Raw genomic sequence first — 16,815 nt, forward strand, 5'->3', positions numbered from 1 at the left:
ATTTTGCAGGAAAAAAAAAGAGCCAGTACTCATCTTGTGGGCCAGCCCTGCACACTGAGCTGGGAGGGTTGCTGTGGAGAAGATTTACAAATCCCAAAAAGCAGCCTGTCGAGAGGAATGCTGACAAATCCAGGCTGCACTGGCACCTCCTGCTATGGCCACGGTGCTCTGTGCCTCAGCACTGCTGCCACCACTCCTCTTTTGCTGTGATCAAAGCACTGGTGTTTCAAAGTGAAGTTCTTTTAGTCAGACCAAGCAGTCTTTGAATACATTAGCTTTAAATCTCCATAAAAATACTGGCAGCTGCTGTCTGGACTGCCCTCATCATAGAAAGATCACAAGCCACAGTGATACTGGTTTGTAGAAATTGATCTCTTTACCTAATGACTGGGATTTCCAGCAAATGTGTGCATTATTAACTCTTTAAAGCCAGACTACTGTATTTTTTCAGTCTAAAAAATCTGTTTCTGCAGCTGGACAATTAGGGCAGATTATTCCCACCAAGGAATTAATTTACTAACTTAGAGTGAGGTAGTTTGAGAAGGGTATTAATGTCACAAAGGTGTCCCAGCATTTTTGCAGGTTAATGTTAAACTGGTGTGGCAGAGCTGGTTATCACAGATCCAACCCATCATCCAGTTTCTCCTATCCTTGCACTTTGCTGACAGTGCATGGCACCAGCAGCTGCACCAAACACACTGAGGTGAGAAGGCATCTGCTGAAGCCTGGGCTCAAACCCAGATTAAGGGCTCTCTCCTTTTGGCACTTGCAGGTGCTTTTCTTGAGTGCCCCACCAACCTGTGGCACTGGGATTATTCCTTTACCCCTCCTCCACAGCCCAGGGTGGCCATGGTCACAGAGAGACGAAGAAAAATCTGAGGGCAGCTTAGAAAGGTTTGTTTGAGTACTGGGCATTGTTTGAATTTGGGCATTTCTCAGAAAACAGGCTGTGGCTTCCCCTGCAGAGCAAACTGAGCCCCAAGGCAGCAGGACACCCAGCTCACCCAGCCATGGGCTACAAATCTCTCCCTGCCACAGTCAGCAGCACCAGCAGCACCCGGGGTGTTTATCTGACCTGCTCAGAAAGATTTCCAGTGACAGAAACTCCACCACCTTTCCAGGCAACCTGTTCCTGCTCCTCTCTGCTCCCACTGTTTGTTAGAAAGGTTTTCCTACCATTACCCTGAATCATTTCAGCTGTAATTTAAGCCCTTTTTCTCCCTGTGAACACGCAGAACAAATTACTTCCCTCCTCTTTGCAGCAGCCTCTTATGAATTTGAAAACTGCTCTCTCACCTTCCTCTCTTTAGGCTAATGCCAGTGCTTTTGGTGTTTACTTTGGCCATGCTTCTGACATCCAGGAGAATTGGTGATCCAGCAGCTACTCTGCTGAGTAGGATCCATTAAATTTTGGTAGTGAAGCAGGCAGTGAGGATTACTTGATAGAGGTGAAATCTTCTACACCAACCAGAAAATTGCAGCATCACATTTTCCACAGAGCAGACCTGCTGGCTGTCCAGCAAGTGAAATGGGCTTCAGAAAACTCGTGGGTTCAGCAGTTTCTGAGTGGGTTTTCAAGGATATTTTTCAGCCTGGGATGTAAAGCTCTGTTGGACACATAAGATCAGACCAGATGAGCTGAAGACATGGTTACAAAAGAAACCCCTAAGCAGGAGAAATCCCTGTCCAGTAGTGCTGATCCTCAGATGGCCTCTCCTGAGTAAAACTGCTGCTGTTAAACACACAAAAGCTGTAAGATTTGCTGGACAAATTGCAACTCACTCAATTCTCTACATACCCTAAGCTGTGTTCAGCTTCCTGGGAACACAAGAGTAAATCAGTAAAGGGCAGGAGGTACCAGCCAGGGGGAAACAGCCGAGCCTCTGCACCTTTATCCAGCTTTAAATAACTGCTGCACTAAAGGGCATGGCCTGGGAGAGCTCTCAGCTCTCACCACCCCTGGGCTGAGCACCCCTTCTGCCCAGGGTACCCTTGGGGAAGAAATCTTTGCTCTCCCAGGACTGGATTTTTCCTATGGGAAGTGCTCAGGATTTGGGGTGGGTTCTGCCCAGCCCCACTGCCATCGTGCCCAGCTCCCCTCTACAGTATCTCCTTGGGAGAGCTGAGTACACCTGACCTGTGCTGATACTCCTTTTATCTCTGCTTTGATAGCAGTGGACAAAAAAAGGTGTTTTTTTTTTTTCTCATATCCAAACAGCAGTAGGTGCTTAAACAGTAAAAAATGAACTCCCAGCTGCTGCTTCTGCTTCTTGCATGAAAACTGCTGCATACATATTTACTGTGCTGATTAAACAGATCTGCTGCTCTTCAGTGAAACAGGGAATTAAAGCACTGCATTTTCAATTTTGTTACCAAATTACAATTCATAAATATTTGGGAAAATAAAGGCATTTACATATACCATTAATGAGAGTGCAGTTGCTGTATGGCTGCCACTTGCTATCAAAACCCAGGGTACCATGGTATAAATAATGCTTAGTTCACAGCAGTATCCTAAAATGACAGCACACTGAATCCACTTCTTCTGTCAAGATATATTTTTATTAAGGGTCAGTATAAACTTCAAAAAAATAACTTCAATCATTCTTGCCACTATCTACCCAGAATAGCAAGAAAGTCTCTAAATTGAATGTAGCTGAATTTTTAAACAGTCAGCTTCCAGGCACAATGTAAATACCTGCCATTTATAAGGCCATCAGGTAATTTAAATTCATGAGAGTAGCTATAAACATGTATTGAAGTTCTCAGTGGAGAAATGCAGCCCTGCATTACAGGACTAAATCCTGAAAAATATTGTACACAATATTTTGGCTTTCCTTCATGTCAACAGGTCATTCTAAATGTAAATGTACGTAAAACATTTAACATCTAAAAATTCTCTATACTTAGACTTTCAGCTAAAAAAGTAAACTTTTCAATAATTACTTCAGTAGTGTTTATTTCAAACTTGAAACTGATTTTTCCAATCAGTATTATCAAGCCATCCATAAGTGCACATTTTCTAACATGATGACAAATGGAGTATCCACGTATTTAAGAGTGAGCTGTATTACACAAGCAAAATGTTTAAGAATTTTCTGGACAATGGAGGTAGGACTGAAAGATTCCAGATTACACTAAATTTTCTGGTCTGCCTCTATCACCACAGATTTATTCCTACTTTCATCTGACAAAAGAGATTTTCAGTTATTTTTTTACTCCTTAAACTTTGTTGTGATAGCATTACCTACTGTGTAGTAACAATCTAAATAATGTATGTTTCAATCCAGCATTTCAGCTGTCTTCAGATATGGTGAAAACACTACATGGTTGAGCCAGGAACACCTATTAGTACAAGCATAATTTGGAGTATGATTTACCACGCAAAAATATGAATCTGTCGCTCCTACAGAAAATCAGCAGGGTTCTTTTACTTTACAAGACATGTTGGACTATGAGAACACCACACACAATCACACAGTTCTTTCATTTTGAAAGGGACAGTCTTCTACAATGTGCAAAATGAGGCACACACTCTGTTCCAGTCAGTAAGTCTGTCATGCTCGTTAGCTGTCCCATTCTCCATTATTCTGATCGTTGTCCTCCTCTTCTTCAGAATCAGCAGACACTTTCTTAATTCTCTGCATGGCTGCCTTAATGCTTCTCTCCAGCTCATTAGGGGATCTTCTACTGCCATGTCTCTCAGAATCTCGGTTCACTTTCCTGAGTTTAACCCCCTGCCTGATGGCAGAGAGGATGTTGTCCTTCACAGAGGTGTATGGATTTGGCTGCTCCACTTTGCGCAGGTGAACTTCACTGCGCTTCAGGGATGCCAAAACCTCATCCATGGAACCTGCAACACATAAACCTACTGTCACCAGAAGGAACAATGAGACAACCACTCTGAAGAGGTATGAAGCCCTGCCCAAGTGTTCAGGGCTCCTCCTTTAATCTTTGCTAGCGACAGGAAAAAGAATGGTCTGCTCTGGTACAGACTCTTTCAAGCTCTGGAACTGCTTTTAAAAAGCAGTCAAAGCTTTTATATCTTGAATTGAGAATCCAGTGCCTCCTCATCATTATATAAGGTTGTGCTCTAAGGAAGAAATTATACACAAAGGACAATGCTTTTTCATTACAACTTTATGGACTTGCAAAAAAATTTCACTGAACCAAAAAAATCTCTTCCATTCTGTGTTACAAACAATCCACCATCCCTCCTAGCTTGCCCAGAAGCCTGCTGAGACCATCAATTGCATTTTTGCTCAGCCAAGAGAAAAATGAAAGGATTTGAGGAGAAGGGCTTTAAAGTGCACCACTGAAGTCACTGAAGCCAGATCAGGCCCTATGCAGGCAGCCCCTTTCTGCATGGACTTAGAAAACAATTCCTATTTTACAACATGATTTAGATCTCAGCTGCATGTTTCTGAACTTCATACCATGAAGGACACCATACTGAGAGCTTCCACTAGACCTCCTGATACACACTGATTTGTGTTTTACTCCTTCTGCTGGACTCTTTGCTGCTTGCTCCAGACTGTCAGACAGGGAGGCTGTTTCCCTGGACAGCAATAGGTCCAGACCATCTGTGCCTCACAGCTACAAATATTTTTGCCATGCACAGTGCACACAAGGTTATGTGATTAACAAAAACCACTTGAAATTTAACATTCTGCTAAATCCTCTGGTACCTTCAGAGACTAAAAAGGATCAAGCAAAGACCCACTAGATTGCCTTACAAAGCCTACAAGTAAGAAAGTCTTAAGTCTGCCTGGTAAAAGATCAGTCAGGCAAACAAATTATAATAGAAGTCTCTCCTGGCTTTTCACATACAAAGACATGAGTAGCCCATAACTAAAACAAACATGTTTATGAAGCTGTTTCAGTAAGTTCCCGTGGTAATTTAGCAATTGCTATTACAGCTAATGACATGATGGCTTTCTCCAGGAAATAGGTGTAAACAACTAATCAGATCTCTCCAATAAACAAAAAATATCTTTTTTTATCCAAAAATAAAGACACCAATATTAGGCTGTGAATGGCAGTAAATATAAGCTACAAGAAACAGCAATCCAACAGCAATCAGACTGCTCTGGTGTACAACTCCCATTGCTAATCAAGGTTTCTTAAGAGTTTCTGTGGTAGAGTTATCCCATGGATATCCCCCACTGGAGTCTGCACTGGATGCACAGTAGTTTGCCATGGTAACTCAACTGTGGCTCAGCCCTTCAGCTGCCTGTACTTCCCCACAGCTTGGAAGAACTAAAAACACTGAACTTCCCCTAGTATTTCTGCCTGTGGTTTGCCTCTTAACTGACAGGATACAAAGGCTGCTTGGATGTATTGTGAAAAGTTGAAAAGGGAAAGGAATGTACCACGTTGAAAGACATTCTTCATTCTAGCATAAGCTCCACTGTGAAAAACAACAAAAAGAATTGCTGCCTTCCAGCTTAGATCAATCTCTGACATAGTCAAAATATCTGCTCACCTCAGAGACAAAAATAAACCTGTTAGCAGGATGCAACCAGTGCAGCCCTGGGAGGCTGCTGAGCTCTATTCTCATTCAAACTATCCTTCAATTGCCAAGTTCAGCCTTCAATTACATCTGCATGATCTTGATAACAAAGCAAAGGTGTAACAGAGCAGAATTTCTTCCCTACAAATGTACTTGCCTTTCAAATCCTGGTTGAATTCTGCATGAATTCTCTTAGGAAACCTTTATTTAGAAACCAAGCAAATTATAAGTGGACACAAGCTGTGCACACCTCAGAAAGGCAAGCAGCCCAATTGCCAGCTCTGTAGTACATAAATCATAAACACTAAAGTGTAACCTTAGTAGAACTACAAATTTACCCACATTGGTCTTCTAATTGGAGCATCAGGACCCTGTGAAGTGTTTCAAACAGGACACACAAATCATTGTTACTCATTTAACATCCTGAGCGATGGTCAGAGTTACAATAACAATTGTATGCAGTTTCTTAGACTAAGCTTTACAAGAGCCTCACTCTCCTGATCAAAACTACATATTATTCCTGTCCAGAAGCAGAGGCAGGGAGACCACAAAATACAGGAAATGCATTAAAAAGCACCAGTTGATGCAAGCCTACTTACCCATGCAATTATTGATAGACCTCCTGGATGAGTCATCCTGACTGTGCAGTGCAGGGTTTTCTGAGGGGCTCTCAGAGCTGAGGGGAAGTGGTTTATCCTCTGGTGCTGATGGTGCTTTTACCTGGAGAGGTAGGGGGGGAGCTGGGGGTGGAGGGGGCAAGGGAGGAGGAGGTGGGGGAGGAGGAGGAGGGGGTGGTGAGCATGGAGAGACTATCAATTCCTCGCTGTGCTTTTGTTCCTCTGTGTCACCATCAGTAACAAGGATCTGGACAGGGATGTCAGCTGGGCTGCTCTGACACGAAGCTTTTGGTTCATCTTTGTCCTCCACAAGCAGAAGGCTCTGTGGCTGCTCGAGAGCTGCCCTCACTCTTGGTGGGGGTGCAGGGGGCAGAACTGCTGGGGCTGTCCCTGTGCTGGAGGCAGCTGCAGGGGACAGCACCACTGCCTGCTGAGGGATGCCTCGGGGCAACTTGGGACTGAGAGGCTGGGGGCGAGATGTTTTCAGAACAACATGAGCTGGACACTTCTGAAAAAGAAATCAAGGCAGGAGTGACAACTGGACTGACCAAAACATCAACCCAGATGAGATAAAAAGCCACAGAACACAGACCTATCCCACTCACCCATTCAAGCCCAAAATTAAACCCTGAATAAATTTAAATTTATAATAAGATATTTACTTCAAAGCCATTTCCTCACCTCTATTCTTTGCAACAGAGTCCACACCTGGAAACTGTATCTTTAGGAGATTTAATCCTCTTTACTCATTATACATAATCCTATTTTAGGTTATCCACACGGTTGTCTCTGACTGGGACCATGCTCACACGTGAGCTACTGCTACTTTCTGACGTGTTCTGACACCATTTAGGACCACTGCACTTCACAGTACTTGCCTCCCTGTATACTTTCAGCCTCTCCAGTGTCTTCTGACGTTCCTGGCTTATCCAAGCTTTTTTCTTTTTCTCCTCTTCTTTTTGTTTATCTCTCTTCTGCATTAAAACACAAGTAAGTGAGCCTTAGTGTGTGAGAACAAGCAGCTGCCAGACTGCCCAGGGCTGCTGTTGGGTACTCACTATCTGTATGCTGTGATGCTGCTGGAAGCGTTTCCTGCTCTCCTCTGCCTGCTGCAGCCTCTGCCGATGGCTCGCCTCACACTGATCCTGGGGGAAGAGCAGAGTTCATGCAGCTCTCAGTCAGTTCACATTTCCTGTGCACCAGCTGTGCCATTAACTCCTGTGCACTGGCCACTAAACAACAACCACGTCTGGGTGCCTGGCACAGCCAAGAAAGATGGCTAAGCTCATCTGGCATCAGATGTGAGACCCTGATGGTAAAGTCTGTGGGACTCCTGCATGGCTAAAGCCAATGTTCTCCCAATCAGCCATGTTTTCACTCATGCTGCAGCAAAAATTATCCAGACATGACCCAAACTCCTCTGTCTTATAGTTTGGTTAAAAAAAAAAATAAGAAAAAGAAAAAGGAGAAGAAAGGGAGATGAAAAGAAAATAAGAAACAAACTCATGCAAAGAAATGAGGAAGAAGGAAAGAAGGAAGCTAGAAAGGTGCTACAAAAATACAAAGCTACATTTTCCTCTCTCCCTTATTTGGCATAGCTCCCCAGTACAAAAGGCAGAGAACCAAAGGTATGGGAAGCACAATGAATGTCTAGCAAAGATACTTTCTGTTAGAAACAAGTGCCACAGACAAGCTGCAGGCTTCAGTATTTTCTCTGGGAGTCATTTTTTGTCTCTGTACAGAGGGGGATTATCCACATGGCTGGACAAGCATTTGCAAATCATGGGGCATTTGGCTTCAGTATTATACAACCAATAGACAGCAATTAAGTAAATGAAAACAGGAGCAAAAGAAGTGTTTGCCAAGGAAACAGTTACAAGCAAGAGACAATGATGGCTCACAAGACATTTTCAATGTAACTCCCAGTTTGTCCAGACTACTGAAGGATAAAAGGTCAGACAGACTTGAACCTAAACTCTGCTCTCTGACCCAGCAGAACTGCAGATGTAAGGTAAACTCATCTTACTGAGAAGGTTCATGAGAGTCAACTTGTGTCCTCCTAGTGTTCTGCTCTTGATGGGAAACAGAGGAAAAACTGCCCTTTGCACAGAACTGAGAGGCTGGAGAGAGAGAACTACAGTGTTCAAGTTTCCCCTTCCTTCTGTTCAAAGGTAAAGCATCAGTGTGTAGGTTGTCCTGTCACTGCAGCTGCTTTGGAAAACGCTGCTAGGGCAAAGCTCCAGCTGGCCCCACAGGGCTCTGGTAAGGTCTAGCTGATGGGGGAACAGCTGGGTCACCCAGGTGCTCTCTTTCTAAGCCAGAGACACACTTGCACCACACCAGGGAGTGTAAAGCTGGCTTAAAAATCACACTGCCCCTCTTTCTGCTTGCAGGCCTTGGCGCTGAGTCATGAATTATCTTGTACGCTCCACCCAGACTTCCCTAATTGTTTCCTGTCCATCCCTCGTGAGTCAAGCCACCAGCTGAAGAAAATGCACATCTCCAGGACTGCATTTACTTTTTTGTTCCTGAGGTAGGCTCTCCTCGCACAGACAGTCCCACGCTTTGTCTCCAACTGCTTTGTCTTCTGCCTCAGCATCGTCATTGCTGACAAGTTAGCGTAATGTTGTCCCATGGTCTGTTCAATGACCTTGAGCTCCTCAGGACTTTCACATGTATCATAGTAAACAACTTCATCCTGTTTCTCTAAAAAGGCATTTGGCATTTTTTAAGAAACCAAAAATTGCCACAGTTATTTAAACATTTAAAGAGCTAATGACATTTTAAAAGCCACTGAAGGCAGTGAGTTAGTTATGAGTAAGAGCAAAGCTCCAGAGCCGAGCTGGGTCCTTCACAGTCATATGCAAACATGTCACGTTACTCACAGGGGTGCTCTGCAGGATCAAATTTAGGCTGTTAGCATTTGTTATTTAGCTTCCTCTTTCAAATGCCTCCCTGTGTTTTAACTCCTACCTTCACCAACTGGAGTTTTCCTGGAAAATGGGAGACTCTTCTGATCAACACTGGATGTCTTATTTCACTATTTATCACGCTTCACTTACATAACAAGTGGCAGCAGTGTTTACTTCACCGTGTACATGGTAACAGAGAATTCATAAGCACAAATAAGAACACAACTGGTACCTAACTTGGTATAACTATGCCACAAAGAGACACTTAAACTGGAAGACAGTAGTATTCAGGTACCATTCCAGCTATAACCACCTCTTTTTGTCATTATAGGATGCATTTCGTAATTTTTACATGTTAGCTTAGAATAGATTATGATGAATTACAGGACCTATTTCAGCAAGTTCAAAATACCCAGTTTCTGTGCATAGATCTTGCAGCCATTGGAGCAGTTAAGCACTGTCAATATAAATTACTCCATGCTAAACCCAGGCATGCACATATCACAGCTGCTGGCAAGATGAGCAACCGGTGTGGCTTTTTCTTTAAAACTTGTGTTATCAAATTAGTGTCCAATTAATCAAAAGACAAAATATCAGATTGTGCCACAGCATTAGTGTTTTCCAGCAACGCTTTCTACTAGCAAGACCCAAGCAATGATACCCTTTTTTAAAAATTGATAATAGAGAAGGCTATGTCACTTCTGTGTTCTGAATATGTACTTAAACAGTATCTTAGTCTCACCTTTAATCTGTCTCTTTATAGTGTCCAACTGTACAACAAGCAGCATCTCTTCATGTTTCAATACTTCAAGCTGTACATTGTACAATTCCAGCTGTACTTCATAATACTGTATTTCCAGCTCCTCCACTATACTTAAATTCTCTTCTTGTTCACCAAGATTCTCCATCTGTAACAGAAAATAAAAAGCATTAGTAACAAAATATACACACATGAAATATGTCTGGATGCACAAATGCCTGTAAGGAGTCTGGTCTAACTAGCAGCTGCTTTGGTATGGAAAACAACAGAGCATTAGAAATGGCTTGGAGCAGAAACTCAGAGGACTAGAGAGCCCTATTAACCTAAGGTATAAATTTACCTTAAGTTTACCAGGAAAGATTTCATTATAATCTGCACAAATCATATATATGGTACACTATACTACTCTTGGAAAATAAATATCAGGTACTCCTAGCAACAGTTAGATGGCATCAAAGATGAATATTAAATAGTATCTTATTTTTCAGTGTCCTCTGAAAATAACATCTGGTCTTTATCTCCTTAAAAGTAAACAATTTCAAAGATTATTATCACAAATAATACTTGTAAAAGCAAGTATATTAAGCTTTGCTGAATGTCCTCAAACATGCAGGAGCATTTTAAAAACTGCAGGCATGCTTTTCCCACAACATAAAACCATGCTGAAACCTAAATTGTTTCATAGACAAAGACTTCAAAAGCCTACTCTCATGACCATTTCAGTAGGTTTTGAGCAGCCCTTCAAAGAACAGCAACCAAAAAGGAGGCTTTGTAAGGTCTTACGAGTTTCTGAATGCCAGTTCTCTTCTGTTTCAGGCACAACTCTCGTGCCCTCAGATGCTGAAGGGTTTCTTTTGCTAACATATATTTCAGGTTCTCTAGTCGTGGCAAAGCTGATGCCCAGGCAGTTTTACCAAATCTCTCCTCATCTTGTTCCATCTGTTTGTGCATTGCTGTAGATTGAAACATGGCAGTAAAACATGAGAAATGCAGTGTACTAATAGCCCTTGTGTGTTTCTGAAGTATTAAAAATGCTAATCTTATTAAACGATTTCTGAAGCTTTAGAAATTATAAAATTACAAGGTTGAATTTGTGATCTAATACATGTAAGTAAAATACTTCAATGCACCTTGGAAACATACCCTAACAGTTGCACAGCAACATACTCTGTTCACATGCTGAAATCCTTGCATCTCAAGCTTTAAAAGCACCCATGGCTTTTGTGCAGAGGTTTGCAGCCATAAGTCTCAGGCAAGTCAAATCCAAGTCGCAAAACAAATTGGTTAAAAGATATAAATCTTAAGTGAATAAAGTGTTTCTTTCTTAAGATGGACACTCACCCAAACCTCAAATTCTGCACGAAGAAGAGCTCTCAGTCATCTAAGTTAGGTATTGCACAACCTTTTGTGTAAATCATTCTGATTACCTGCCAGAGCCTTGACAGTTTCCTTGAAGTAGTTCACTGTGATATCCTGAATGGAGCACACAGCACTCTCAGCTCGCTTGGTCCATTCTTCAGCATCCTTCTGCAATGCTGCTACTCTTCTAGGCCCCAAATTATCATACTGTAAAGATTTCTGCAAGGACACAAAATTCTCAGTTACCACCTGGTTTCCACTGAGGTGCAGCCACACTATGCTACACTTGGAGATATTTCAATCATGGTGGCAAATGTGACTTTCCCCTCACCTGTCACAAAGTGAATCACTGCTCATTCCTATTTCTCATTCTCCAGGCTAATTCAGAATCTTTGTTCCCCAATCCTGACCTCACATTTGGATTAATTTACTTCTTAAAATATTTTAAAACTATCATCTTTAAAATTACAGCTAACACAAGTGGTTTTTATTGTTACTAAAAGTAACTCTTCCATGTGCAATTTTCTATTTTTCCCCACGTGTTGACAGCACATTGCACCAGCAGGTTCTCCAGTTTGGCAGTTCTTTCACACAGGAACAGGAATACAGAAAAGAAACGTAACAGAATGTTTTCAAGTCCACAAAGGAGACATGAGCACAAGTCTAGTATTCAAATACATTTTTAAAATAATTATATTTCAAATGAACCTAAATATCCTTTACAGTTTTTATTTAAATAAGAACTTTGTTTCATTTTTTCCAATTTCAACTTTAAATTTCAGAACGGAACATGCAACATTATATTGTCACAGGTTTAGACCTTCAGTATCCAAGAACCTTAATCTAAACTTAAAACTGTTCTGCTCTTTTTGAGAACATTAACAGCTCACTTTAATTTTAACACACTGCTTAAGGAAAATCAACATAGCACATGGCTGTCATTTCCAGGGGCATCCTAACTTTCAGAATGTGCTTCCAGTTTAAGATGCACATAAAATAAGTAAATGCAATGACAACTGATATGTCTGCAGTTGTAGCAGGCTGTAGCAGTAATAGAAAACTCCTTTGAGTGGGAAGGTCTCCTCTGTCTTCTGTTCTACCTCCTCAGCTGAGTTAATCAGCATTCCTGGGGGATGACATTCTCAACATCAAAATCTAATCTCATGAAAGGTGGAACAACAAAGGCTACTTATATTGCAGTAAATTCAGTCTCCCAGAGAGTAAACCCCAGGGAGGTGGAGCCTGGGGATATTCTCCTTTTAAATGGGACACTGGTGGGAAGTCAGCTGCAGTTCTAGTCAAGCTATTATCATGGACTCACAGATCCTCTGGGAGTGGCTCTGCCCTTACTCTGAATTTGTCAGTCATGTTTGGTGGTTTGGCACAGGAAGAAAAAGCAGGTACAGAGAGAAGTGGGGAATATTACATGATTTGAGCCTGAACTGCTCCAGGAGCAGCTGATGGCCCACTGTGCAGCTTGGCCCTCACTTTGTGAAGGCAGACTCACCAGGATTTCCAGTTTGTACAGTGTTGCCAGCTCTCGCATATCTCTGAAGGGCTGCAGTAAATACTGGTAGAATTGTGTTGCCATGGTGACCAAATCCTGATAAGCTTCATCTTCTTCTTCATAAACCTTCATCAAAGCCACCATTGTGTCAGCACTTTTATGTTGCTGCAGAACCTATTGGGATAAAAGGTAAATCAGACACGGCTGCTTTGCATTTGTATGTGCTGGATGCTGCCTGTCCCTCCACAGGACTTCCCCCTGCACAGGAGGCCTGTGCCAGGCCCCTGCAGCCACCCCAGATAAAAACACCTCCAACACTGTTACAGGCACTAACTGCTGCACATTCATTCCATCAGAGCCTGTAAGGAGCTTCCTGCCTGGGGCATCCTCCAGAAACATTCCAATAACTGTGTGCAGATGACTTGACTGCTGCTTTTTATAAATGTAAATGGGAATCTTGGGAAGTCTGTTCTGGAAGGACAAGGTATTCTTAAACTAGCTGTTGCATTGCTTCCACAATTACTAAATGCCTGCCAGTGAGTTCTGGATCCAGAATTACTGACTTCAGGCACAGAAAAAAACAGACTGGCACTTAACTTCTGATACACCCTGAAGTTGAATTCCTTTAACATTTGTATAATTTATAATACCTTATTCAAACCTCAGTTCTAGTGGTATTACACTTTGTAAGTCATAATTCTTCCATGAAATTACTGCCTTTTGATACACTAGCCCTTTTTATTTCCTTCTATGACAAAACAAAAAGTTGGGGACTTCTCCTCAATTGCATTTGTTTACTGGTACCAATCAAGGCTTCAATGATTTTTCTTTGACACCAGCTGGCAGAGACCATGGCATACTCTACATGCCAGGATAGAGTGAGCTGGCTGAGAGAACACAGCTAAGCTCCACAGAGAAACAGAGCTTCCTGGAAGGACAGTGTGTGCTCTGCAGCTCCATAAAGAGGGAAGGGGATGGGAGGGGTCTGTGTGCTACCAGTAATGAGAAAAAGCATTAAAAAGAATAAGCCTGGGTTGTGTTGCAACTGAAGAGCACTGAAATTAAACCATCACCTTTGCTCTTGCCAGCTGAGTCTGGGTAAGACAGCAGAGTTCCCATGTATGGAGGAATTTCCCCAGAGAAAATCTGTGGAAGTCAGCTCAAGGGCATTTCCCACCCATCCTGCCTGCAGGTCTGGCACAGGCCAGACAGGGGAACACGAGAATCTGAACTGCAACATTTCTGATTAACCCATAAGCGTGGCAGCCTCTTGGGCCCTCCCCAGGAGCTTGAGGTAGCTCAGACACAGTCCTAGGGCCCACCTGCAGCAATTTCAGAGCCTGTTTTTGCCCCTCTATGGAAGCCAAATACACATGCAAGAGCTGACTTTATGATTCCTATTCTAAAAGCAAGAACTGAGGGTCATGCTGCTCCTGGAGGATGCTTAGAGTGAGTAGAGGGGAAGTATTAGTGACGTACATTAATGTAAAAAGGAAAAAAGGATGCTGAGGTACTTCAGGTTGGTTTAATGTCTATAGCTTGAGTCTTCCATAACTTGTTCTAGACTACAGTATAATGAATTTATGTCCCTGTTAGGCCTGCAAGTACACCACCACTCTACAGCATGTTCAGCCATACCTAAGATATAGCTGGAAATCACACAGAGGCACCAAGCTGTTATTCAGAATCAAGCCCCAAATTGCCACAGAGCTGAACATGCTTGTGCTGCTTCCAAAAGAATGTGTGCCTGGAATGTATTTCTAACTCGGCTGGGAACTGTCAGTGACAGACACTGACTTTTGTATACAACAAGGTACATGTTCATGTAAACTAAAGCTGTCTTTCTAAAAACAGTGTCTGTCTGAAAAAGTAGTTTCATCTGTTAAATACTGCAATAGGAAAGAGAAGGCTGAAGTCAACTATCATAACTTTCCTCCAAAGCATGGTCACTTTCACAAAACATTTTTCAGGTTACTTTGCCAAAAAACAGACTATAAACAGGTACTGCACGAAACAGCAGGAACACACTGGTGAGCCTGAACTATCTGCAACTCGTCAACATTCCAATGTCCTAACTGCAACTCTGCTACTACATACTACCCTCTGAATTCATGCTGACAAGGGGAAAAGATCCAGGAGCACATCTACAGCAAGAAGAAACCTAAAGTACCAAAGGAAGAAAGTGCTAACACTATCATTACTTCAATCATTAGGGCAGAGTTTGACACTTAAAAGATTCTGCACAGAATTTCTTTGAATACAAGCCACTTATTTGTATAGGACCAGAACTAAGTTTGGTCTTAATAACAGACTGAGAATCCTCCAGTTGCAAGCATTACTGCAAACATGTTGTCTAAGACCTTCACAGGGAGGTTAGAAAATTAGCACATGATTGTATTCTCCTCTTCAGTTACTGTTCCACACATTGCCCAACACTGCTGGATGTTTTTAGCAATGTGTTTTTGTGGGAGTGCCTGCAGCTTAAGCAAGAGCCCCAATGCCTTACACCGACTGCCCACACAGAGGTGGCTTATTCCCCACTTAATAAAGGTGCACTTATACTACCGATGACAGTGCTTTGAAAGTTGACTTAGTGGCTTCCAGACAATAAAAAAGCTGCTTGTGTAAGCACAAATCTGGACATTGAACAACACCACGAGCACGTTGGTGTCAATGACTTGGTCACCCTCGCTCACGAGAGTCTGGCGAGACCAATGAGGTTCCGCAGCAGCAGCGGCTGCCAGGCGAGCACGGGCAGCAGGCTGAGGCTCGGACAGCTGCAGCCGTGAGCTGAGCGGCAGCACCGAGCGCTGCAGACAGTCCTGCACCGGGCCCTCCTCCTGCCCCCGGCCCGGCTCCCTCCGCCCGCCCCGGCCCGCGGCCCGTACCCGCCGCAGGGCCTCCTTGGCCCGGGCCAGGTGCCCGCGCAGCGCCTTCCCGCGCAGCTCGTGGAGGCTCTCGAAGTACTCGTCGTCGCAGCAGCGGTCGGCGGCGAAGAGCGCGTCCAGCACCAGGCGGGCGCCGCAGAGCTCCAGGGCCCAGCCCAGGTACAGCTCCAGCGCCCGGCACAGCTCCTGCAGCTCGGCCTCGTCCGGCGCGGCGCCGCCGGGGAACAGCAGCGCCCAGAGCCCGCCGGCGGCCGCGCCGGGCAGCGCGGGCGGCAGCTCGGGGAAGGCGGGCTCCAGGCGCGGGCACATGGCCGACAGCTGCCGGTGGACTCCGCGCAGGGCCGGCGCCGAGAAGAGCCCGGCCCAGCTCCGCGGGGCCTGCTCCGCCGCCTCCGCGCGCCCGTGGCAGGTCACCGCGAACGCGCCCTCCGCGCCGTTCCAACCCACGAGGAAGCGCAGCCGCGGCGGCGGCTGCTGAGGCTCCGCGAAGGCGGTGTCGCGCACGGCCACCCACCCCTCCAGACTGTCGGGCTGCGGCTCCATCGCGACAGCGGCGACAGCGGCGCCGGGCCCCGGAGCGAAACAGAAACCGAGCGCCGGGCGGGGCGGGGCCGCGCGCTGCGTCACGGCACATCCCGCGCTCATTGGCGGAGCGGAAGGGGCGGTGTCAGAGGGGGCGGGGCCGGTACAGAGGCGGGGCCAGGGCGGGGCCAGGGCGGCCCTCACGGCGGGCGTGGCAAATGAACGGTGTGGAGGGAGCGAGAGGGGCGGCCCTGGGAAAGGCCGTGTTTAAACGGGATCACGGGGTGGGATGGGACACCAAAGAGCATCGGGTTCCCACCCTTCTGCCGTGGGCACGGACTCCTTCCACTACGATGAGTTGTTCAGAGCTCCAGCCTGGCCCTGTGAGCACCTTCAGGGATGGGGCATCCACACCTTCCCTGGGCAACCAGTGCCAGGGCCTCACCATCCTCACAGTAAAGAATTTCTTCCCCATATGTAACCTAAAACTACTCTCAGTTTGGAGCCATTCTCCCTTGTCCTGTCAGTACATGCGCTTGCAAATAATCTCGCCTCATCTTTTCTGTGTGCTCCCTTCAGGTACAGGCAGGGGAAAGCTTTGTGAAAAAGCCGCTGCCCCTGTGAGGAGAGGCGGGCAGGGAGCGGGACGCGGCCCCGCGTTCGAGCCGCTGCCTGAGGGGCAGGTTTCCTCCCGCCTGTCATTCCTGTGATCCTCGCAAAAGCCCACGGCTTGTTGCT

The 16,815-nt window shown here is 44.8% G+C and overlaps 1 protein-coding gene across 1 annotated transcript; it reads right to left on the reverse strand.

The window, feature by feature from the left end:
* Positions 1-2,942: 2,942 nt before the first annotated feature.
* Positions 2,943-16,169, reverse strand: WHAMM (WASP homolog associated with actin, golgi membranes and microtubules). The gene is made up of 10 exons (XM_079317623.1): positions 15,556-16,169; positions 12,668-12,841; positions 11,229-11,379; positions 10,585-10,754; positions 9,784-9,949; positions 8,648-8,835; positions 7,188-7,274; positions 7,008-7,103; positions 6,112-6,637; positions 2,943-3,853 (listed from the first exon to the last, which is right to left on the reverse strand). The coding sequence occupies exons 1-10, from the start codon at positions 16,096-16,098 to the stop codon at positions 3,567-3,569; spliced, it is 2,388 nt and encodes a 795-aa protein (XP_079173749.1). The 5' UTR covers positions 16,099-16,169; the 3' UTR covers positions 2,943-3,566.
* Positions 16,170-16,815: the final 646 nt, after the last annotated feature.

Source organism: Erithacus rubecula (genome assembly GCF_903797595.1).
Source record: "Erithacus rubecula genome assembly, chromosome: 14".
Taxonomy (NCBI): domain Eukaryota; kingdom Metazoa; phylum Chordata; class Aves; order Passeriformes; family Muscicapidae; genus Erithacus; species Erithacus rubecula.